This window comes from Choloepus didactylus, chromosome 9 (assembly GCF_015220235.1).
Source record: "Choloepus didactylus isolate mChoDid1 chromosome 9, mChoDid1.pri, whole genome shotgun sequence".
Lineage (NCBI taxonomy): Eukaryota > Metazoa > Chordata > Mammalia > Pilosa > Megalonychidae > Choloepus > Choloepus didactylus.
Window position 1 is genome coordinate 80,571,240 of NC_051315.1, and position 26,893 is coordinate 80,598,132.

The following is a 26,893-nucleotide window of genomic DNA, read 5'->3' on the forward strand; positions in this document are numbered from 1 at the left end:
CAAAACCTATGGGATGCAGCAAAAGCAGTACTGAGGGGGAAATTTGTAGCATTAAACGCATGTATTAAAAAGGAAGAAAGAGCCAAAATCAGAGAACTAATGGATCGACTGAAGAAGCTAGAAAATGAACAGCAAACCAATCCTAAACCAAGTAGAAGAAAAGAAATAACAAGGATTAAAGCCGAAATAAATGACATAGAGAACAGAAGAACAATACAGAGGATAAATAACAACAAAAGTTGGTTCTTTGAGAAGATCAACGAGATTGACAAGCCCCTAGCTAAACTGACAAAATCAAAAAGAGAGAAGACCCATATCAACAAAATAATGAATGAGAAAGGTGACATTACTGTGGATCCCAAAGAAATTTAAAAAATTGTAAGAGGATACTATGAACAACTGTATGGCAACAAACTGGATAATGTAGAGGAAATGGACAATTTCCTGGAAACATATGAACAACATAGACTGACCAGAGAAGAAATAGAAGACCTCAACCAACTAATCACAAGCAAAGAGATCCAATCAGTCATCAAAAAGCTTCCCACAAATAAATGCCCAGGGCCAGATGGCTTCACAGGGGAATTCTATCAAACTTTCCAAAAAGAACTGACACCAATCTTACTTAAATTCTTTCAAAACATCAAAGAAAATGGAACACTACCTAACTCATTTTATGAAGCTAACATCAATCTAATATCAAAACCAGGCAAAGACGCTTCAAAAAAGGAAAACTACTGGCCAATCTCCCTAATGAATATAGATGCAAAAATCTTCAACAAAATACTTGCAAATCAAATCCAAAGAAACATTAAAAAAAATCATACACCATGACCAAGTGGGATTCATTCCAGGCATGCAATGATGGTTCAACATAAGAAAATCAATCAATGTATTTCAACACATTAAGAAATCAAAATGGAAAAATCAAATGATCATCTCAATAGATGCTGAAAAAGCTTTTGACAAAATCCAACATCCCTTTTTGATAAAAACACTTCAAAAGTTAGGAATTGAAGGAAACTTCCTCAGTATGATAAAGAGCATATATGAAAAACCCACAGCAGCATAATACTCAATGGTGAGAGACTGAAAGCCTTCCCTCTAAGATCAGGAACAAGACAAGGATGCCCACTATCACCACTGTTATTCAACATTGTGCTGGAAGTGCTAGCCAGGGCAATCCGGCAAGACAAAGAAATAAAAGGCATCCAAATTGGAAAGGAAGAAGTAAAACTGTCATTTGCAGATGATTTGATCTTATATCTGGAAAACCCTGAGAAATCGATGATACAGCTACTAGAGCTAATAAATTTAGCAAAGTAGCGGGATGCAAGATTAATGCACGTAAGTCCGTAATATGTCTATATGCTAGAAATGAACAAACTGAAGAGACAGTCAAGAAAAAGATACCATTTTCAATAGCAACTAAAAAAATCAAGTACCTAGGAATAAACTTAACCAAAGATGTAAAAGACCTGTACAAAGAAAACTACATAACTCTATTAAAAGAAATAGAAGGGGACCTTAAAAGATGGAAAAATATTCCATGTTCATGGATAGGAAGGCTAAATGTCATTAAGATGTCAATTCTACCGACACTTATCTACAGATTCAATGCAATCCCAATCAAAATTCCAACACCTACTTTACAGGCTTGGAAAAGCTTGTAATCAAATGTATTTGGAAAGGGAAGATGCTTCGAATTGCTAAAGACACTCTAAAAAAAGGAAAACGAAGTGGGAGGACTTACACTCCCTGACTTTGAAGCTTATTATAAAGCCACAGTTGCCAAAACAGCATGGTACTGGCACAAAGATAGACATATAGATCAATGGAATCGAATTGAGAATTTGGAGATAGACCCCCAGATCTGTGGCCGACTGGTCTTTGATAAGGCCTCCAAAGTCATGAAGTGGGTCATAATGGTCTTTTCAACAAATGGGGCTGGGAGAGTTGGATATCCATATATGAAAGAATGAAAGAGGACCCCTACCTCACACCCTACACAAAAATTAACTGAAAATGAATCAAAGATCTCAATATAAAAGAAAGTACCATAAAACTCCTAGAAGATAATGTAGGGAAACATCTTCAAGTCCTTGTATTAGGTGGCCACTTCCTAGAATTTACACCCAAAGCACAAGCAACAGAAGACAGAATAGATAAATGGGAACTCCTCAAGCTTAGAAGTTTCTGTACCTCAAAGGAATTTCTCAAAAAGTTAAATAGGCAGCCAATTCAATGGGAAAAAATTTTTGGAAACTATGTATCTGACAAAAGACTGATGTCTTGCATATATAAAGAAATCCTACAACTCAATGACGATAGTACAGACAGGCCAATTATAAAATGGGCAAAAGATATGAAAAGACAGTTCTCTGAGGAGGAAATACAAATGGCCAAGAAACACATGAAAAAATGTTCAGTATCACTAGCTATTAGAGAGATGCAAATGAAGACCACGAGATACCATCTCACACCAATTAGAATGGCTGCCATTAAACAAACAGGAAACTACAAATGCTGGAGTGGATGTGGAGAAATTGGAACTCTTATTCATTGTTGGTGGGACTGTATAATGGTCCAGCCACTCTGGAAGTCAGTCTGGCAGTTCCTTAAAAACTAGATATCGAGTTACCCTTTGATCCAGCTATTGCACTTCTCCATATGTACCTGGAAGATCGGAAAGCAGTGACACAAACAGATATCTGCATGCCAGTGTTCATAGCAGCATTATTCACAATTGCCAAGAGATGGAAACAACCCAAACGTCCTTCAACAGATGAGTGGATAAATAAAATGTGGTATATACACACGATGGAGTACTATGCGGCAGTAAGAAGGAACTATGTCGTGAAACATATGACAACTTGGATGAACCTTGAAGACATAATGCTGAGCGAAATAATCCAGGCACAAAAGGAGAAATATTATATGGTACCACTAATGTGAACTTTGAAAAATGTAGAACAAATGGTTTATAATGTAGAATGTAGGGGAACTAGTGATAGAGAGCAATTAAGGAAGGGGGAACGATAATCAATAAGAACAGATAAGCTATCTTGGGTAAATTTAACATTCTGGGAATGGCCAGGAATGACTATGATCTGTTAATTTCTGATGGGTATAGTAGGAACAAGTTCACAGAAATGTTGCTATATTACTTTCTTGGGGTAGAGTAGGAACATGTTGGAAGTAAAGTAGTTATCTTTGGTTAGTTGTCTTTTTCTTATTCCCTTGTTATGGTCTCTTTGAAATGTTCTTTTATTGTATGTTTTCTAAATTTTTTTGTATTTTTTTAATTTTTTATACAGTTGTTTAAAAAAAAGGGGGGGGAGAAAGTATGCAGAGCCCCCTTGCCGAGCTGGTGGAGGATGCAGGGGTATTGGCCTGCCCTACTTCGATGTTTGCTAATGTGCTCACAGACATAGGGAACTGGTGGTTTGATGGATTGAGCTCTCTACCACAGGACTTGCCCTTGGGAAGACTGTTGCTGTAAAGGAGAGGCTAGCCCTCCCTATAACTGTGCCTAAGAGCCTCCTCCCAAGTGCCTCTTTGTTGCTCAGATGTGGCCCTCTCTCTCTAGCTAAGCCAACTTGAAAGGTGAAATCACTGCCCTCCCCACTATGTGGGATCAGACACCCAGGGGAGTCAATCTCCCTGGTAACGTGGAATATGATTTCTGGGGAGGACTGTAGACCCGGCATCATGGAATGGAGAACATCTTCTTGACCAAAAGAGAGGAATGAAAGGAAATGAAATAAGCTTCAGTGGCAGAGAGATTCCAAAAGGAGCCGAGAGGTCACTCTGGTGGGCACTCTTACGCACAATATAGACAACCCTTTTTAGGTTCTAATGAATTGGGGTAGCTGGCAGTGGATACCTGAAACTATCAAAGTATAACCCAGAAGCCATGAATCTTGAAGACGATTGTATAAAAATGTTGCTTATGAGGGGTGACAGTTGGATTGGGAAAGCCATAAGGACCACACTCCCCTTTGTCTTGTTTATGGATGGATGAGTAGAAAAATGGGGGAAGGAAACAAACAAACAAACAGACAAAGGCACCCAGTGGTCTTTTTTACATCAATTGCTTTTTTCCACTTTAATTATTATTTTTGTTATTTTTGTGTGTGTGGTAATGAAGGTGTCAGGGATTGATTTTGGTGACGAATGTACAATTATGTGATGGTACTGTGAACAATCGAATGTAGTTTGTTTTGTATGACTGTGTGGTATGTGAATATGTCTCAGTAAAATGAATGTATAAAAAAAGAAAAGAACGGGCAGCTTTCCTAATTTTTCAATTATAAAAATGACTTTTAGCCTTAGAATTAAACAGACTAAAGGATATAAACATTCTTATTACCTATACAGAGTAAATTATTTGTATTAAAAAATGGAATTACTGCTTGCATAGTCTATGATGAATGTAAGTGTGTCAGTGATTGATACAAATGGACTGTTACAGTTTTCTTGAAAATCATGTCAGGAAGCATATTTTCTCTTGAAATTTGTTTTTTGGAGGGTACTAATTTTAGGATATTTTTCATTCCTGAATGTTAAATCGTGGTATTAATTACTACGTATGCTGACAAGAATGAGCTAGAGATAGCTAAAATCCTATTTTGACCTGTTTATAAAAATTTTATATAATATAAACTACTTATATATATTATTCCTATCACATAAACATGTAATCAAAGATTTTTTTTCTTTTTTAGGTTGTTATTTTATGTAACATATTAAAAATGATCTTTTCACTCCATAGAAATGTGTAAGAAACTCATTTAACCTTTTGGAACTGTATTTGAAGTGGAGTCTAAATTATGCCTCGGTTTCGGAAGAATACAGAACAGTTTTGTTTTGCTTTTTTTCTTAAAATCGGAACAAGCTCTGAAGTAAGAGTCAGAAGCCTGGTTCTAAATCCCAAGGTTTTGAATAAGAGACCCTGGCCAAAGGTATAAAACAGGTTAATTTTTCTGAGACTTTTTTTCTTTTAACCTATACAGTATAAGGATACTGATTTAAAGGTCAAATGAAATAATGCATATTAAAACATCTTGCATATTATCATGTGACATCCTGAAGAAAGTTATTTCCACTTTGGATTGCTGTGAAAAGTAGTAAGCAGCTGTATCATCAGCCTTGCTCATTCCCTTGTCTGCAAGCAGTATTTCACCTCAACTTCCAAATTTTGTTTAGACTCCCCAGAATTTTTGGAGAATCCTTTCTAAAATTTAACAGCTCTTTATAGGTAAATTCCTTCTAATTCTCACCAGAGGTCTTCATTCTGTAGCATAGGTTCGTTTTTTATTCTTGTTTTACGTTCGTAATAATCAGAAGAGTTGCCAGCCATCTTTGGCATAACAATCATATTGATTGATTCATCCATCCAGCATTTTAAAAATCGGTTATAAATGTATAACTATGACAAAATTTGCATTTTAATTATTTTTAAGTGTACAATTCAGTGGTGTTAATTACATCTACATCACTACCATCCATTACCAAAACTCTTGTCATCACCCAAAACAGACTCTTCTGTACCTGTTAAGCAATAACTCCCCATCCCCTTTCCCCCAGCTCCCCATCCCCTTTCCCCCAGCCCCTAGTAACCTCTAATCTACTTTCCATCTCTATGAACTTGCACATTCTAGTTATCCCATTTCATTGGAATCATGCAATTTTGTACTTTTGTACCTGGGTTATTTCTCTTACAGTCATTTTTCGAGTTTCATCCATGTTGTATCATGTATCAGAACTTTATTCGTTTTTATGGTTGAATATTCTGTTGTATAGATACACCATATTTTTTTCATGCAGTCTTGATGGACACTTGAGTTGTTTCCATCTTCTGTCTATTGTGAATAATGCTGCTATGAATATCAATGTACAAGTAACTGAGTTGTGGCTTTTGATTCTTTGGGGTATATATCTAGAAGTAGAATTGCTGGGTCATATGTTCATTCTATGTTTAACTTTTTGCGGAAGTGCCAAACTGTTTTCCACAGTGGTTCACCATTTTACATCCCTATCAGCAATGCGTGAAGGTTCCTATTTCTCCACGTCCCCACCAACACCTGTTATTTGTTATTTTTTTTTAATAGAAGCCATCCTATTGTATGTGAAGTAGTATCTCATTTTGGTTTTGATTTGCATTTCTCTGATGACTAATGATGTTGAACATCCTTTCGTGTGTTTATTTGCCATTTGTGTATCTTCTTTGGAGATATGTCTATTCGAATCCCTTTCCCATTTTAAAATTGGGATCCATCCAACATTTTTAAAGTGGTTACAGTATGCTGGATATTATTCTGAACTACCAAGAACATTATATATAATTTTGTGATTGGATAATATAAATCTGTAGGGCTTTTATTGGTTTACATCACATTAAGCCCCCATGGCTTAGCAGGGGCAGAATGAGAAGCTCGGTCATTCTGTTTTGAAAATGGAATTTGAGACTTTCTTATTTGTGTGTCCACGTAGCTGTAAAAAGGAGAGAGGAAAGCCTTGGCATCATTCAAATGGTTCTAAGCCAAACAAATGATTCCTGGCTCCTGTTCCACAGTGTAGGGTGTTTCCTATATTCTTTGGAGCCATGATACAACAGCTTAGTTACAGTAGGCATAGGAATTTTGTTTTGTTTTTTAATGTTTTATTGAGATATACTCACACACTGAATAATTCATCCAAAGTGTACAATCCGTGGCTCACGGTATCATCATATGTCAAAGGAATTTTTGAAGCAGTTGGGATATCCCACTTACTAAATGCAGCCTCCTGACAGGTAATGGAGCTCTGCTGAAAGAAGAAAAGCCAGGTCTGGAATTTCCCTGTTACTGGTCTCCTCACAGTAGGGGATCTGGGAGTAGATTCTGAAGTCTGAGCGCCTATGTTAGTGTACGACTATGCACGGGTTGGCATACTCAGACAATCAAAAAGGAAAAGACAGTCATCCAGGCTAAAATCCATATTTCACCTGAATCATAAAGACCATTTTCCTTAGTTTTCAGGCCCCTGTTTCTGTGCCAAACTATCCACCCAAAAGTCAGCCCCTCTTCCATAAAAAAGACTTTAATTACCATAAATGAATTTTTGTCGAGAGGATTTTGCCTATGAATCCTTTATAATTTACTTTTTATCTGAAACATGGAGAAAAGGTATGCTTATCTAAAGTTGAAATGCTTTTATGTAATTTAAACTTTGTGATAATTCCATGATTTCTTGAAACCAGGTAAATGGACTAAAGAGTCAGTTTTTAATTATTGATAGCTGACATAGCCTTTTTTTTTTTTTATCTTCATTTTATTGAGATATATTCACATACCACGCAGTCATACAAAACAAATCGTACTTTCGATTGTTTACAGTACCATTACATAGTGGTGCATTCATCACCCAAATCAATCCCTGACACCTTCATTAGCACACACACAAAAATAACAAGAATAATAATTAGAGTGAAAAAGAGCAATTGAAGTAAAAAAGAACACTGGGTACCTTTGTCTGTTTGTTTCCTTCCCCTATTTTTCTACTCATCCATCCATGAACTAGACAAAGTGGAGTGTGGTCCTTATGGCTTTCCCAATCCCATTGTCACCCCTCATAAGCTACATTTTTATACAACTGTCTTCGAGATTCATGGGTTCTGGGTTGTAGTTTGATAGTTTCAGGTATCCATCACCAGCTACCCCAATTCTTTAGAACCTAAAAAGGGTTGTCTATATTGTGCATAAGAGTGCCCACCAGAGTGACCTCTCGGCTCCTATTGGAATCTCTCTGCCACTGAAGCTTATTTCATTTCCTTTCACATCCCCCTTTTGGTCAAGAAGATGTTCTCCGTCCCACGATGCCAGGTCTACATTCCTCCCTGGGAGTCATATTCCACGTTGCCAGGGAGATTCACTCCCCTGGGTGTCTGATCCCACGTAGGGGGGAGGGCAGTGATTTCACCTTTCAAGTTGGCTTAGCTAGAGAGACAGGGCCACATCTGAGCAACAAAGAGGCATTCGGGAGGAGGCTCTTAGGCACAACCATAGGGAGGCCTAGCCTCTCCTTTGCAGCAACCGTCTTCCCAAGGGTAAAACCTGTGGTAGAGGGCTGAGCCCATCAAACCACCAGTCCCCTATGTCTGTGGTCATGTTAGCAACCATGGAGGTGGGGTAGGCGAACACGCCTGCATTCTCCACAGGCTCCTCAAGGGGGCACTACATCTTTTTTTTTTCCTTGTTTTTCTTTTCTTTTTTTTTTTTAACTTTCCCTTCTTTTTTAAATCAACTGTATGAAAAAAAAGTTAAAAAGAAAACAAACATACAATAAAAGAACATTTCAAAGAGACCATAACAAGGGAGTAAGAAAAAGACAACTAACCTAAGATAACTGCTTAACTTCCAACATGTTCCTACTTTACCCCAAGAAAGTTACCTAATATAGCAACATTTCTCTGAACTTGCTCCTACTATATCCATCAGAAATTAACAGACCATAGTCATTCCTGGGCATCCCCAGAACGTTAAATAGCTTATCTGTTCTTCTTGGATTATTGTTCCCCCTTCCTTAATTGCTCTCTATTGCTAGTTCCCCTACATTCTACATTATAAACCATTTGTTCTACATTTTTCAGAGTTCACATTAGTGGTAGCATATAATATTTCTCTTTTTGTGCCTGGCTTATTTCGCTCAGCATTATGTCTTCAAGGTTCATCCATGTTGTCATATGTTTCACGAGATCGTGAACAAAAGCAACCAGGGCCATTAAGGAAAGGTCCACAGAGCAGAGAGATCAGCTTTTCTTCGGGATTTGCATATGCGCCTCAGGGCCTGAGCTCGGGCCTGAGCTCTGCCCTTCCCCTTTCTATGTTCACCAGAACTCCAAAAATCCTCCGCTTTTATTTTGGAGTTTTTCGTGTTGTTTTTTTTCTATGCCTGTCTCCTCTCTGCTGGGCTGGCTGCTCTCAGATTCTCTGGTGTCTGGTCTCCGTCTATCTGTGGTTGGAGTTTGGATCAGCAGAATGAGTTTCCGATAAGGGCTGCCACTGCAGTTCTCCCTTCTCCTTCCCAGAGCTGACAGCCCTTCCTCCCCCGGGACTGAGCCTGGCAGGGAGGGGCGCGGGTCCCCTGGCCGCAAAAACTTACAGATCTCGCTGATCTCAGCAGTTCCACGTTTTCATGAGTGTTGTATGAAATATGCCCAAAGTCAGATTGCTCTGTGGTGTCCAGTCCACGCAGTTCCTGGCTTTCTACCTACTTTCCTGGAGGAGTAACTAAAACATACAGCTCACCAGTCTGCCATCTTGCCCCGCCCTCCTCAATGTTACTTTTTAACATATAAAAATCCATAACCATTAAATCTACTCAAAGAATTCTACTTTTTATCTGTATTCATTCATTCAAGGGATATTAATTGTGCTCCTCCTGTGTACCAAATGTTCTTCTGACATAGCCTTTTAAAACTTTTCCTTTTAAAATAATGATTTTTCTTTATTTCTTCTCTTGTCACCACTGGAGTCACTTATTGCCACAATTCCTCAATGTCTCCAATAAGAAGTGACATTAATAGTTTGTAATATTAGAGATGCTCCTGAGAGGCATGTTGCCACAGGTTCAAATGCTATCTGCTGCAAAGCTAATGCATTCTGAACCTGTGCCTGGTCCAAATAAAGTTTTCTTGCCCAGGACACAGGGTCATATGATGAAATGAACTCTTGAAATACAGTTCCTTCCTCTGAGGAACACGCTGTATTTCATGAATTTGTGAAACATGTTTATGTGTGTTATCCTTCAGTGTCTTCAATAGTGAATTACAAAGCATTTTCTATTTAAATAATTTTTATAGTACCCTCCAGATTCTAATTTTTAAAGTATCTACTGTTGGAAATCAATATTGTTTTTTACTTTAATGTTCTTAACATAAATGTTACATTATGACCACTACGGTCCTTATTTGATTTTAGCACCTTGGTTTATTCATCCAGGCTGGAGTATGTTTAGTGTTCACTAAGATGTTTAAAAGATAAGCAAGGTAATATGCTTTGAAGTAGTTAAAGCAAAAACCCTTATAAAGTATTAGCATCATCTTCATCTTTTCATCACTCTCCCCTTAAAGATTGTAGTGTAATCATTTATTCAGGACATGTAGCAAGCCAATGGAAGAGTTAGTACTAGAACTCAGAGTTCCAGGGCTGCCTTTGCTCAGTGACACCAACTTTGGTTCAGTTGGCTAGCTCTGTAGAGAATAGAAATAGAATTCAGTTGACCTTGGCATTTTGGAGAAGTGGTTGGTTAAATGTAGATTGTTTTTATAGAGAGTAAATTACATGGAGTAATTACATTAAAGACAGGAAAAAAGATCTCTAGCAATTTCTGTCCTCTTTGTTTTGAAGAAACTTTACTAGAGGAAATCATTATTGGATACAGTAGGGTTGGAATGTGGCAGGGAAAATTAAGGTTAGTTATCAGGAAAACTTATAAAATTATACAACTTTTGAACCATGGAGTGCGTTTTTGGAAGAAGTAGAACAATCATGGAGGCTCGCAACTTCATCTATTTTAGGTAAGTTTTTTGAGAGATAGTATATCATAGAAATAGCAGTTTGATAGGATTTTATGCACTTCAATTTCAGAGAGATTCTAATGCACTCATCTAGTTTTGTAAGTTAGAGAAGCATTATATTTTCTTGGTGGTTCTGATATTCCCTGCATGTGTTACCCATACGTCTACAAAGCCTTGTGACCTCAGTAAACCAGCATCTGGTTTGTACCTGATGACAGAACTATCAAATGTAGATCCATGTGGATCCAGATGAGTTCCATCAATGGAGCTGGGTCTTTGTGACTTCTTCCTAAACTATATAGATTTATTTTAAGATATTTAGCTCTGCTGAGTTCAAGGATGGTCAAGAAAGATGGCTCACAATTTTGGTTCAGCATTGCTTACCAGAAGTATGAGGAGACTACCTTTTCCCAGTTGTTTTAGTTTCCTCATTGCTAAAGCAAATACCATGCAATTCATTGGCTTAAACAATGGGTTTATTGGTTCACAGTTTTGAGGCTAGTAGAAGTCCAAATCAGGGAGTCATCAAGGTGATGCTTTCTTCCCAAAGATGTCATGCTGGAGCTGGCTGCCTGTGATCCTCAGTCTTGGGATTCTCTGTCACATGGCAATGCATATACCTTCTTTTCTGGGTTCCCTTCACTTTCAGCTTCTGGCTGCTTTCTCTGTGGCTTTTTGTGTCTGACTTTCACTCTGCTTATAAAGGACTTCAGTAATACAGATTAAAGTTTTTCGTGATTCATTTGGGCCATACCTTAACTGAAGTAACTACTTGAAGAGATCTTATTTACAATGGGTAGATAAGAATGGATTAAGTTTAAGAACATGTTTTTGTGGGGTACATAGCTCAAACCACCACACCAATCCATTCTGCTTTTCTTGCTAGCATCCCCACCATCTATGGTATTTTCTGACACTGATATATTTTATCATTGTTTTACCCTCTTACTAATCTTACTGGTTGGGTGAAATAAACATAAAGGTGAGGGTGAGTGTGGTTCAAAAGAAGGCAGATATTCTTAAATTTGTATTTCTATGACTAACATTTTAGGAAATATTTTCATGCCAAGTAAAATGCTTTCTTGACTTATACTTACATGTTTTTATGCCAAAGCTTTTTAAATTAATGAATATGTATATTTAAACAATGAGTTTAAATATACCTTATATTTAAATGAGTTATATTTAAATGAGCTATATTTAAATGAGTTTAAATATACCTTATTAAACAATGAGTTTAAATATACCTTAAAGTGTGAGTTTAAGGAAAAATTGCTCATAAATATTTATTGAGTGATTTTTTTTTATTCTTTTAAACCATAAACTTGGAATATAGGTGCTCAGTTTTAAACAGAAGGAGGGAATGATCACTTTAAAAAAGAATTATTCACTTTACTAACAAATTTATGGGACTAGTAACTATAGCAAGCTTCCCTATTGCAGTTGAAGCATTTGATTTTACAAATATATGTCATATAAAACATATAATACAAATAGCCATTTTAAATATTACCAGTTTGCATATGAGTGTTTTAATTAAGGTATATTTACTGAATACAACTCAGTAATTTGCTGAAAAATATAAGCTGGCCTGTTGCTTATTAATGTAAATCTAAGGAACATTACAAGAAAAGTGGTCATAAGAATGTACCAAGTAAAACTTTGTTCAGTCTTAATTATATATGTTAGATGGTAGTTATGTTAAATCTGTTTTGGCAGTGAGCCCATTGCAATATCTAAAATCATAATTTTTTAGATTTTTTTATTTCCAGGTTTTAATTACAACAAGGACAGCTGCTGATAATTTTAGTACTCAATATATTCTAGATAACAGTGGCCACATAATTTCTCAAAAACCTTCACATCTTGGTCAAGGTAAGAGAGTAGCTTTGTAGCATTCTTTACCTTTTCTGTCTTAAATGTTTGTTAAAAAATTGTTAGTCCTTAAATTCAATGTATTGCTTGGTGGCTTGGTCCTGATAAAGCCTATTTAACTTCCAAATGAATATTCAGCCTTAAAATTGACTCTAGCCAGCAATCTCTTAAATACTTAGAGTTGTTCTCAATCTCTTAAATACTTAGAGTAATCAAGAGAAACTGTGTGAAAGTCTGTGGACAATTCCATGGATTAGTTAACTCTTGTAAAAACCACAAGAGCATTTACTTAGTTTACTATTGCTGGATCGCTTGTATCCTCTTTATAAAGGAAGAATAATATTTTATTGAAACACCTAGAACATTATTGATGTGGTAATCATGGTAATAAACCATGCCATCAAGGTATTATGAATTAAATAAATGATTTAAAACATTTATTTATTAATGGAAAACTTCAAAAACATGCACGTTTCAATAATTACCAACTCATTGCTAGTGCTGTTTCATCTAATATGTTCAACCACTTCCTTACTTGCTGTATTATTTTGAAGTAAATAAATGAAATATCTCAGATTGTTGCTACTATAATTTCCTTTAGTATTTCATATACTTATATGTAATTTCTATTACATTTTAATTGATATCATATGTTTTCAAGTACCCGTAGGAACTACCTCTAAGGAAAAAAAAACTCTTTTCAGAGTTGAGGGTCACATAACTCCTTTAATTTATTATTATTCTTTCTTCACTGAAATTTATTTACTTGTATCTTAATACTGACACCAAATACTCTTCTCTTATTTTATGAATCCTCAATTTAGTTTCAGATTGCTTTTGCCCAACAGGACCTAATATTTTTTGTATCCACATAAGGGAGGAAGTTAGTAGGAACTCCTAAGAAAACAGACACACTGAATTTTTTTCTCATTTATTCAGTTAATAGAAATGAGTCCAATTTAATTTGATGTACACTTATAAATATTATACATATTTTGATTTAAAAAAATAGGTTGTAATTCTTTTACAGTGTATTGAAGGTTAGGACAAAGAGAAGCCAGTTTTAATATGATCCCTTTCCAAAAATGTTTTGACTCCAGTTCTTAGGAGTTCAAAATGGGAAACCATTAGGAGGTATTTGGGTGGCTGTTCAGTAAAGTACTTTGAAGTAATCTGGTTACCTTATAAAATGTAAATGTGTTTGTTTATATCTTGATAGTAGTCAGTCTAATCTGGATGGGCAGTGGCTCTGCATCATTCATACATCTCATGCTTCTCTGTATTCATCTCCATGGGAACTATGAAATAAACAATCCTTAAATATGAAATCCACCTGATCTTTGCCCTTTTGCTGTTTGGTTATTCTTTTCCTGCTGACCTCATTCTTCTATCTTTAGTTAGTGAGACCAGGTATGTGTATTTGGGAATTTGTTTAGTCATTAAATAAGCCTTATTTTCTTTACCATCTTCCTTTTATCCTGAGAAACAGCATTCTTAGAAGGCCAGTTTGCCTTTCATACCTTACTTTTTTTTCTCCTAAATACAATTGATTGACTGGGAAAACAACAAAAAAATCAAGCTCTTAATTTCAAATTGCTCTAGGGCAAATATAGAAATCCACAAACTCTTTCAAAAACCTTTCACATTTATATTGCCTTAGTGCTAATATTTTTGAGTGCTTGAATCACAGACTCACATTTCACCAGCTGTCATTCAGGTTCCATTTAAATGTTTTCTGTGTAAGATAAAACTACAGTTCAACCATCCTAATTTATACCTGTGCATTAAGGGTTCTTGAAGATTAATTTCTGCTGAAGTGTTAACATCCATGCTTAACAGTTACTCCTTACACTGTCTGGTAGGATGACACCTATAGAAAGCCTAAGTGTAGAAACAGGGTCAGTTTACAACCAAATCTTAGGCATTAATAAATTTGTCAGTCCTCTAAAAAGCATGTTTAAAAATGTTTAAAACTAGTTTATTGGAAATTCTAATTCTGATTTTTCTAGGTGTAGCTATTTGTTTTATGGATTAATTTAGCCATTTTAAATTAGTTATGTGCTTAACACTGTTGTTTTAAATTACCCTTACCTTTTTTCTTCACTTCTATTTTACAGTATTTTTTAAAGTAACAGAAAATGTGAAAATAATTTTCTAGGTTTAAAATTTTTACCAAGAACTCTGACTAAATTATTTATTTTGATCATCTCCTTTTCTGTCATGACTTCTATCAGTATTAAGCTTTCTAAATTGATTTACCCTCCTGGACAATTCTTTTAACACCTCCTAGTGTACTGCATTAGGAATTTCTCACATATCAAAAGTAGTACATTTAAAGTACTTGGATCAAGATATTTCCTTTCCTTACCCTTTTTGTAGAGTATAGCATCATGTTCTTTGTAAATCCCTACTATGTGTGATTTTGCATGTATTGAAAGGTCTTTTCATCTTAATTTTAAGTAATGGAATCTTTATGCATTAAATGGTTTAAGAAAACTTCCTGATATATTAAGTAACCATACCTCTTTACATTAGGAATATAAATAGCTGCCTTTACAAATGGCATCACATGGGGTCATGTAAAAATATAACAGGCTGCATATTACAGGACTGCAGCTTAATTCTGGTGTTTGTAGAATGTGCTAAAGTTAGAAAGCTGAGCAGTTCTGTTGTAAAATATGATAGTATACTGGTGCCTCCTCCTTATTATCCAGTACTACTTGATATTTGTTTTTTTAAGGATGCACATTTCATTTGGAATCAGAAAAGTCATTTCCATCAGGAAGTTTTAGTCAAACATATGTTTCTTACCTTCTCAATTTGTTCTGAAAGAATATTTTTAGCTGCTAAAGCAATAATTTGTTGAAGTACAGATTAGGTAGGTATATTGTGGTCTTTGATATATAGAATATGATTTAAAAATCAAACAGATATCTTTTCCTTTCATAATACTTTTATATTTTGCCCTGTTGATTTCTGCCTGCCTTCCTTCTCTCTGTCTGCAGCTATAGTAGATGATATTGTTTTTGTCATCTAGGAACTCAAAGACTATTGGGGAACATGGAGGAGAGTAAATAAGTAGTGACAGTAAGAGAAAGCCACCAACTACCTTGAAGGAGGTTAGAGAGTTTTTCAGAAGAGATCATGTTTGAGTTTGAAGATGGTAGGAATTTGAAGATGGTAGATAAGAAGGGGTGGAAGTATAATTTTTCAGCAAGAGAAGAATGATGGATATATATCAGGAGAACATTGCTCCTTATGTAGTAATGAGAAAAAAATTTTTTTTGAAAAAAAGCATTTTTCTTTAAGCCCATTGAAGAGCTGTGTCACAAAGAAGTTTAAATAAATTAAGTTGTAGAGAAAAATGATTCCTAGGTAAGAAGAGACTTATGGCCACTTGCATCTCTGGGAACATTAACCGAGTCTGGAAGCATTGGCTGGCAAAGGAGTGTGCCTGTTATAAACAAGGGAACTTGTATGGTCCCAAGAGAAACCAGATGAACTTCCAGTAGCCACATATGGGCTGACATAACATATTGAAAAATGGAAACCTCAGACACAGTGGTAGTCCACCCCACATGCCAAATCTTCTAATTAGGACTTTTGCTGAGTAAGAATTAATGAAGAAAGTTGGGACTGAACTGGAAAGAAACAAAGATCTTAAAGTCTTGCAGTGCTTAGTGCCAAAGCCCTGCTAAAGGAAGAGGTCTGATTATATCCTCAAGACATTTGAAACCAGAGATGAACTAAAACTAAATAAAAGGACAGCTCAGCTCCAACAAAGATAAACTCCTAATTAGATGGAAGCTCTTAACTCTGGCAGCTTGACAGAGGAAAGGATGTACCTTCTTTGGGGAAAAATATTGTCTACTTCAGTATCTTATCATTCTTATATATACAGTGTCCAGCAAATAAAAAATATTATGAGAGACATGAAAAAGGAAAATCAGATCTGTAATCAAGAGGAAGAATAATCAACATAAGCAAACTCATAGATGACTTAGATATTTGGATTAGCAGAAAAGAACTTTAGAAACAATTGACATGTTAAAGAATTTAGAGGAAAAGGTCATCAAAATTGGTAAGATCATGGAGAATTTCAGCAGAGAAATGAAAACTCTAAAAAAAAACCAATATTAAAATGCTAGAATATCTGAAGAATTCATTGGATGGGGTTAACAGCAGTGTATACTTGAGGATAGGTCAATAGAAATTATGTAAACTGAAGTACAGAGAGAAAATTGAATAAAAAGTATCAGAGATTTGTAGGGCAAGATTGAACAGTCTAATATCATATTTGTAATTGGAGTGCCAAAAGGAAAAGAGGGCAAGGGGGTAGATGGGGTAGAAGAGCTATCTGAAGAGCTAATGACCCCAAATTTTCCAAATTTGCTGAAAGATGTCAAGCCATAGGTCCAAGAAACTCAATGAACCCTTAGTGGAATAAATATAAACCAAACCACAGCTAGGCACACCATAAACTGCTGGAAACCAAAGAAAATATAAAAGCACCTAGAAGAAAAAATACATTACGTTCAGGGGAACAACTATAAGAATGACAGGTAACTTCTTATAAAAAACATAGAAGCCCAAGGAAAATGGATTGAGTGTTCAAAAAATTGTCAACCTAAAATTCTATATCCAGCAAAAGTGTCCTTAAGAGATTGTACTGTTTTGGATGTATTATGTCCCCCAAAACACCGTGTTCTTTGATGCAGTCTTATGGGGGCAGACGTATTAGTGTTGATTGGATTGGAATCCTTTGATTGAGTGTTCCCATGGAGATGTGACTCAGTCAGCTGTGGCTGACACATTTGATTGAATTATTTCCATGGAGTATGGGTCCCGCCCATTCAGGGTGGGTCTTGATTTAATCACTGGAGTGCTATAAAAGAGCTCACAAACAGAAGGACCTCAGAGCAGCTATGAGTGACATTTTGGAGAGCAACTGAGAGAGAGATTTTGGAGATGGCCATTGAAAGCAGACTTACGCTAGCTCAGAGTTTGCTCCAGAGAAGCTAAGAGAGGACAGAACACCCCAAAAGCAACATTTTGAAGAACACACAGGAACTGAGAGAGGAGCTGGAACACAACCCAGGATCAGCAGATGCCAGCCATGTGCCTTCCCAACTAACAGGTTTTCCGGACACCATTGTCCTTCCTTCGGTGAAGGTATACTTGTGTTGATGCCTTAATTTGGACATTTTCATGGCCTTCAGACTGTAGCTTTATAACCAAATAAACCCCTCTTATAAAAGCCAATCCATTTCTGGTATTTTGCATAATAGCAACATTAGCAAACCAGAACAGAGATGAAGACAAAATAAAGACAATTTCATACAAATAAAAGCTGAGAGAATTCATCACCAGCAGACCCGTACTACAAGAAATACTGGTGTTCTAAGCTGAAGGGACATGGTCCTAGAGGGTGACCTAAATCTGGAAGGAGGAAGGAAAAGTACTGGAAAAGTTAAATATGTCAAAAAATTGAAAGATTAAATTTAAAAATTCTTTTAAAAAGAAAATATCAAACTATATTGTAGAGTTTATAAGATATGCAGAAATAAAATACATGTAAATACATGTAAATACAAGTAAAATAGCACAAAAGACAGTAAATGGAATTACACTACTGCAAGATTTTTATACTGTTTGTGAAGTGTAATTCACTTCCTGGTAATCAAGGAGGACTGTTACATTATAATTGCTAGAGTAAGCACTAAAAATAATGCAGAGGTATAGCTAAAAAGCCAATATAAAGGAGATAAAATGGAATAATAAGAATGACATAACAGAGTTCAATGAGAGGGCTTAGGGATAGCAGAAGCAGGAGATTGGGTAGGTCAGGTGTTAGGTTATGAAGTCCTTATCGTGAAATCATGGTGAGCCATTGAAACTTTTTAGGGAGAGGAATAATATCAGACTTAGGTTATTTACAGAATTAACTGTAGGATGTTATAATTCTTACCAAAAGTTGTGTCTTACCGTGAGAGATGTTTACCTTGAACTAAGGTTTGAGAGAAGGGAAGGGACTTGACATAGATTTGTGAGATTTTTGGGATAGAATAGAGAGGCCAAGAAAGTTATGCAACATTGGCAGTGTTTTAGTTTCCTAGTTGCCAAAACAAATACCATGCATTGAGCTGGCTTAAACAATGGGAATTTATTGGCTCATGGTTTTAAGGCTCAGAGAATTCCAAAATCAAGGCATCATCAAGGCACTGATTTCTTCCAGAAGACTGGCATTCTACTGGTCCTTGGCTTTTCTGTCACAGCAGTCACATTGCAACCTCTCCTCACTTCTTTCCCTTCTGGGTTCCTTTGACTTCCAACTTCTAGCTGCTCCCTGTAGCTTTCTGTCTTTCTGTCTTTCTGTGACCTTCCCTTCAGTTAATAGGATGAAGACTCAGCCTGATTCAGCTGGGCCACACCTTAACTGAAGTAACCTCATCAAGAGTTAACACCCACAGTATGGTTTAAGAACATGTTTTTCTAGGGTACATAGCTTCAGACCACCACAGTCTGCCCTCTGGATACCAAAAAGACCTGTTATTTGCATATGCAAATTACATTCATTCCATCACAACATCCCAAAGTCACTTCAGTAACGTTGCTAAAGTACAAAGTCTTAATCAAAATTGGTTATGGGTGTGGTTTGTCCTGTCTGTGGACCTGTGAAGCCTAGTAAACATGTTATCTGCTTCCAATATACAATGGAGGGACAGGTATTGGAGAAACATTACCATTCCAGAAGGGAGAAATTGGAAGGAAACCAGGGATCATGAGTCCCAAACAATTCCACAACTCTGCAGGGCAAACTCCATTAGATTTCAAGGTCTGAGAGTCATCTGTGATTGATGTTTTGTTCTCTGGGCCTGATGGAGTGGTAGCCCCACCCCTTCCAAGTGCTACTGCATTTGCCATACTCTCCCCAAACACTGGGGTGAAGGCTCTTCTCTTTTCAAACATCAGGATGGCAGCCATCGTCTCCATGAACCTGAAACATAGGCCCCAACCTCTCTGAGCTTATTTGTGGAAGCCAGGCTCTCTACAAATGCCAGACCACAGACCACACCACTCTGAGCAATGGGGTGACAGCATTCTCCCTGAACAACTGGGAGCAAGGCCTGCCACCTCAAGCACCAAGGCAGATTGCCTGCCCCTTCCAAATATAGGGGTGAACCTGCCTTTCCACATGCATGCATGGGCCCACTCTCTTGGCCTGAGGATCTCTTGCTCTTTTTTTTTTTAAATTCAGTTTTATTGAGATATATTCACATACCATACAGTCATCCACAGTGTACAATCAGTTGTTCACAGTACCATCATACAGTTGTGCAATAACCACAATCAATTTTTGAACGTTTTCATTACACCAAAAAAATAAGAATAAGAATAGAAGTTCAAAAGAACACCATCCCCCATCCCATCCTATTTTTCATTTAATTTTTTTTAGACATTGTTCACATACTATACAGTTATCCAGAGATCCAAAGTGTACAATCAGTTGCCCATGGTACCATCATACAGCTGTGCATCTATCACCACAATTTGTTTTTTTTTTTTTTTTTTCAATTTTTAGAGCATTTTTATTACTCCGGAAAAGAAATATAGACAAAAAAAGGAAACTCAAATCCTCCCATACCCCTAACCAACCCCCTCCATTATTGATTCATAGTTTTGGTGTAGTACATTTGTTACTGTTGATGAAAGAATGTTAAAATACTACTAACTGTAGTATACAGTTTGCAATAGGTATATATATTTTTCCTATATGCCCCTTTATTATTAATTTCTAGTTATAGTGTCATACATTTGTTCTAGTTCATGAGAGAGATTTCTAATATTTGTACGGTTAATCATGGACATTTTCTACCACAAGATTCACTGGTTTATACATTCCCATCTTTTAACTTCCAGCTTTCCTTCTGGTGACATACATGACTCTGAGCTTACCCTTTCTACCACCTTCACACACCATTCAGCACTGTTAGTCATTCTCACAACGTGCTACCATCACTTCTGTCCATTTCCAAACGTTTAAGTTCACCCTAGTTGAACATTTTGACCCTGGATCCTTTTGGTCCAGACCTTGGTTTCTATGGTTCTGTCCTTGAAGTCATTCTGCTTTCAGTCTGTCCTTTTTCTGTCACTTTCAGTCTGGGCTAGCAGTGGTTCCACTCATGCAAGTTATGCAAAAACTTTGTTGGCTTTGTGTGCAGTTCAAAGGTGTCCAGACCATCACATAATAGAACCTTCCACAGATCCTTCCCGTGTAACTGCATTTCCAGTCCTGACTTCCACTGAAATGGCTTATTGGGTCCATGTTCAGTTAAACCCTCACATGGAGCTCTGTTCTCCAGGGACCAGCCTTCTGGAAGCTGAGGGAGATCCCTGATAGCATCACTTCTGGCCCTAGTCTTAGAGCATACTGTCTGGATAGGCTCAGAATTTTTCAAACCATCAATTTCTGGTTTCTTTGTGCTTAAGAGTTCACTTCTCAGGTTATCCCTTTCCTCTTGTGTTTTACTGTAAGCTGCAAAGAGAAGCCAGACTGCACCTTCCACACTTAGCTTGAAAATGTCCTCAGCTAAAATCCAGATTCATTGCTTTCAAGTTCTGCCTTCCATGCCACATCAGAACTCAATTTCACCGACTTTTTTGCAACTTTAAAACAAGGATCACCTTTTCTCCAGTTTCCAGTCACACATTCATCATTTCCTTCTGAGGTCTCATAGGAAGTACCTTTAGCATTCAAATTTCTACCAACAGTCTCTTCATATCTTCAAAGCAACCTAGGCTTTTTCTCTCAAGCACCTTACTATTCTTCCAACATCTACCCGTTACCCAATTCCAAAGCCGTTTCCACATTTTTAGGTATTTGTAGTACAGCACCCCAATTACTGGAACCAAAAACTGTTTTAATTTCCTGGCCTTATAAATCTAACAATACCATGGAATGGCTTGGCTTAAACAGTGGGAATGTATTGGCTCACAGTTTTGAGGCTAGGGAGAAGTCCAACATGAAGGCATCACAAAGGCAATTCTTTCTCCCAGAAGACTAGTGTTCTGGGGGTGGCTGCTGATGGTCCTTGGTCCTTGACTTTTCTGTCACATGGCAGTGCACATGGCAGCCTCTCCTGGCTTTTCCTTTCTCTTCCAGGTTTTGTTGACTTTCAGCTTCTGATTTCTCCCTGTAGCTTTCTCGCTCTGTGACCTTCCCTGTAAGGCCTTTAGTAGTGGGAGTAAGACTCACCTTGATTCACCTGGGCCCCACCTTAACTGAAGTAACCTCTTCAGAAGGTCTTATTTATAATGAGTTGACACCCACAAGAATGGATGTAGTTAAAGAACATGTTTTATCGGGGTACATAGGTCCAAACCAATACAAGCAGTAAGAGGTGGAAAGGAGATTCAGTGAATTCTGGAGTTTCTGCCTTTGGAAGGCTGTTGGATGGCAGTTTTAACTGAGTGAGAGAGAGGAGATGTGTCGGACTTAAGGAGAAAGATAACTTGAGGTCTGGGTGTTGTTGGTTTGAAGTGTCTTGGGGACTTCCAGGTGATGATGTTCAGTAAGCATCTGTATATAACTTAAGAGTGCATCTCTGAAAATAGGTTTTGGCTTATAATTAATGGCATCCTAATATCCTTTTTTGCAGGCAGCAGTCATGGATGTTAATATTGTTATATCATTTGAGTTTTGTACATTATTGATAATACATGCATTGATAGGAGAAATAAACAATTTCATATTTTCTTGCAAAGCAAAAAATAAGTGCTTTGTGAGACCTAAAATTGGAAAATATTCTTAAGTAACTGAAGCTCTGTTAAGTGCAAAATGATTGCTATCACATGCTGTACATTGAAATTGAAGACTTCAGAGGAAATTGCCATATCTGTAGAGACAGATAAAAGCAATTTCAAAGCAATTTCAAAGCAGGTGGTTTAAATACCAGCACATTTCTTAAGATGCTCGCATTCTGATAAGCCCATGTTTCTCTGCAGGGGTAGAAATAAGTTTAGTCTTGTTTAGATCACATGGAGGAGATCATACTTAGCAGGTCAGTTTTGTTAAAAATAGGGTCTAGGAGGGGATCAGAATAGCTTGCAAAGTTGAACCTTCTTTGGGTTCCCAGAGTTGGAGGACAACTGTCAGTGATAGAAGGTGCTAATTGCTGAATTGTATATGGATTTGAAGATCTCTGAAATTCATTCCAAATCTTATCTGCCAACAGGTACAACAGTAACTGCTTTAAGATTATTTAAGAATCTACCAGTAAGAAAGCAGTTTTACTCAACTTCTAAAAAATGTAAAGATGAAATAAAAAAGGTCCAAGATCTCCTCATAAGCTATGGAATTCTTAAACCTGACTTAAGGATTGTTTTTGTGCATAACAAGGTAAGCATTGTTGTATGATACAATGAAGGGATAATGTATTTTATCTAAATCAGATATGTAAAGAGTCTTATTTCAGAAATTTAGTCCAATTTGATTTTATCTTTTTATATAAAGAGCATCTTTAATTCATCATCTAATATCTTTTTGAAATCTGATTCAGCCTTTCATTTCTTAATTTCTAAGATCAGCTATTTCCTAAACAGACTTTTTCATCCAAGAAATTTTGAGTGCTGCTTTTTGTTAAATACTGTGATAGATTCTGAAAATACGAAGATGAATAAGATTTATTCTCTTCCTTCAAGGAGTTTACAGTTTAATGACAGTACTTTTACTTTGTCTCCTAAACTGTTTCTTCCTTGAAAGAGTTAAATGTTTGTTTTTGAAAAGAAACTAGTTCATTTCTTTCTGTTTTTCAAAGCAGGACTGATATGGGAAGAAACTCATTTTGTTGCTTGATAAATCTTAAGGGAAAGAAAGTTTTCATATTTTCTTATTATTGTGTACTTTGTAAAATTCTCCATAGCTACCTAACATATTTAAAGGAAAGAACAGAACCACACAACAGAAGCCTGGAGGCCTGGTGGGGCATAGGGAGTTAACATTTATTGAGGGCCGATGCAATGCCAGGACCTATGCTAGCTTCACTGATCTCCTGCAATCCTCACAGCAACAACAAAATGAGATAGACATCAATTTTGCAGTTGTCCTCTGACCTGAAGTCAGAGAGGTTTACTACTTTGCTTAGTGTTACACAGCTAGTTGAGGTGGGTTTGAAAGAGCATGTCTACAGTGTAGAGGTTCTTAGCAATATACCATGTTGACTTCCCATTTTAATACTACTTTGCCTTTATATAGTTCTTTTCCAAGTTTCAGAGCATTTACATAATTTTCTTTGGTCCTTACAATAACTTGTGTTCCCCATAAGTTGTATGGGAACGTAAAGCTAGGAGCTATCAAAGGGATTGTTTGATATACAGTAAGTAATAGTGCTGAGGCCAGAAGCCAGATTTGGGGCTTTTTGGTCCAATTTTCTTTCTATTCCATATCTTTGTTACTGTTATCAAGATTATTATTTATTAAACATAGCCAAGTGTAATATTTGTAAACAAAATCTTTTTTTTTTTTTCAAAATCTTTGATCATTAAAAAATCTTTTAAAAAATTAAGAGTAGTCAGCCACCTGTTCCTGCTGGCAGAGGGCTCAACCAAATGATACCTTGAGAGCTCTTCCAGTCTTCCATGCCATGATTTTCAGGATGTGGATGAACAGAGGCTCACCCTGCTAATATAAATAACCCTATAACCTCTTTATCCAAAGTTTCAATTAATTAAAAGTCGAATGTTGGCAAGTTAAGAAAAGATAAAGGACAGAAAAAAGATAATGATAAAGAAGGGAAAACAGAAGGAAATGTAATGTGAAGAGAAATAGGAATTATGTATTTGTAAAAGAAAAAAAAGTACTATAGAGAACAGTTTTGAATAAGAGAAAAGAAAAAAAAGATTATTGCTTCACAGTGGAAATGAATATTTGAGAAGTATTTGAAATGGGCATAAAAGTTTTTATTTTTTCATTGAAAGTCAAATATATATCTTCTAAGCTTTTGATAAGTTTACATTATTTTCCCAACAAATGTAAGATTATCAATCTAGACATTTATTTTGAGACTGGAAAGCATTTTGTAATATAATGCATTTGATCACAGTTGGAGGACACCATATCTGAGTTTATATTGAGCAAGCACAAGTTCTTCTATGGCCTTCAGTAATTTCAGAGGCAGTTCAGACCCTAGAGAGTATGCTGAGAGTTTTATACCATGAAAGTAATATAAGATTATCAAAAGTCTTAAGTAGTAAAATTAAATATTGGCTGTTATTACACAAGGAAATCATGGAATAAATTGGAACAAGCAGTCTGTCTTCAAGCTTTGTCTTAGTACAGATTATTTTTTTACTTTGTCATTTCTTAATAATACTGTGGTGCCTCAAAAATGTTAAAATATATTGTTAAACCTCCTAAAATAGCATCAGCATGTTATTAATCTCTGAACATTGAGTCCTATGCTGTTCTTAGCCTTTTTCTTTTAAACATGCTTGCTTTCATCATTCTTATGTGCTATTCTGAAGACCTTTTTTTGTCTTTGCATAAAATTTAAACTTGGCTATGTTGGTGTCTTCTCTTTCTTTGAATTTTTTTTTCTGCCTTGGAAACAACAGTCATACTGCACATAATATGAGAAGTACTAACACTGTTTTGACAACTTGGATTAGATATTGTTCCTTCTTTTTATGAAGGTTTAACCTGCCAAGACATGCTCTGAATACTGATAATGTTGATGTTCTTGCCAGTATGGTTACGTTAGAAAGAGGTATTTTTCTTCTTTCATCACTATGTTCCTTGAAAGCATATTGAATAATGGCGCAGCCAAAGGGAAATACTTTCCAAGTGAATTCTGTGAGTGTGTTTTAGGTAGATATTTTTTGGATAATTGGTAAGGCCATTCCTTTCAGCGTTAGTTATAATAACTGAAACCTTGTGAGGTCCTGGTCTATTTATTTTCAGTCTGTTAAGTAGTTGTTCCCCAGAATTAGTTGTTTTCCTCAATGTGATAATCTCTGAAACCAATTTAGTTTTCTTGGCTATTTTCTGTGAACATGAATAATTTTGTAGACCACTGATAGAGAATATAATGTTAAATGTATGATTTCAAATAGGAGATACCCTCATACTTTGTAATTGTTGACTTTGTGAATATCCTGTGTTTCCTAAAATATAGTTTGTGGTTTTAAAAAATATTTTGAATTGAATTTTATTTTGAAACTTTTGATAGAGTCCCACTGGCTTTGCAAAAGCTGAATCGGATGCTACTGATATAAGAAAGTTCTTAACTGTTACAAAAGAGAGAGAAATAATTTAAGGAATGGTTTCCCTCCTATTCCTACCCCCATGTCACATGAATGTTAAGGCTTATTAGGATCATTTTTCGTTCCTTTCTTTTTTTTTTTCTTTCTTTTTTTTTTTTCTTTTTTTGTGGTCTAGAAAAATAATGACACCTCTCTGAAGGGTTGAATATTTCTGACTTCAGTCAGTCTGGGAAAAGGCAGGGCCTTAAGCAGGAATAGAAACCCAAAAGACTGACCATGGAGATTTAGTAGTGAGTGTGGTGCCTCACTTCTTTGATTTAGTTTTCGGGGTCTTTAAGAAAGTATTTCTTTGTGGTGGGTAGTAGGTAAAGATGTGGAAGAAAAACCAAGAATGAGAAAGAAGGCACCCATTTATTAGATTATAGATTAAAAATAAGTAATTAGTGACTTGTGATCTGTATCCCCTACATTGATGATATTCTGTTTTTTCATTTTCTTGACACCTAGCCTTTATTCATACCTTTTTGAATATTCTAGCAGTTCTATGTGGAATCAAGGAAATGGTCTTTTGCCCACAGTTGGCCCAGTGTTAAGGGATCACCTCCTTCCCCCACCCATCCCAGCAAGAGTTGCGGAGGCAGTAAAATCAGAGCAATTCCAATTCAGGCCTGTAGCTCAAATACCCCTTTTTTAATGAAAAAATCTTTCAGAAAGTTTTTTTTTTTTTAATAATTAATGAAGGTGAAAGTCCCTTCAGATCTATTTTAACTTGGGGTTGATTATCTTTATTTCTTTTGTACTTGTAAATTAATGATAATTAAAAATTTTAAATGATTCTCATGTTTTCTTCTTTGTTATATTAATTTCTTCTACTTTTCACCCAAATTCTGTGAAATACTATATAGAAAAGATTAAAGACATCTGTATATTCGATTTTAGTGAAGTTGATTTTTGATTTTGGTGTTTATCCACATTATGAGAGGAGTCTCCAAAGCTTTCCTATATCCCCTAGCAAGACGTAATTATTCCTCAGCAGTTCCTGTAGCATTTTCTACATACTTTTATTATGACATTTTTGGTTTGTTGGCAAGTATTTGCATATTGTATCCTCTACTTGACATTCTTATGGGATGGAGAGCTGCATCTTATTCATCTATGTTACCCTTAATAATCAGTCAATGTATAGCCCATTGTGGA

At 36.1% G+C, this 26,893-nt stretch overlaps 1 protein-coding gene across 1 annotated transcript in view; it reads left to right on the plus strand.

Annotated features, from left to right (window-relative positions):
* The window catches only part of PMS1 (PMS1 homolog 1, mismatch repair system component), a 142,090-nt gene that overhangs the window by 20,477 nt on the left and 94,720 nt on the right, over window positions 1–26,893 (plus strand). Inside the window, 2 exon segments of the mRNA XM_037850172.1 lie at window positions 12,334–12,436; window positions 22,672–22,835. Coding sequence (XP_037706100.1) covers window positions 12,334–12,436; window positions 22,672–22,835 — 267 coding nt within the window.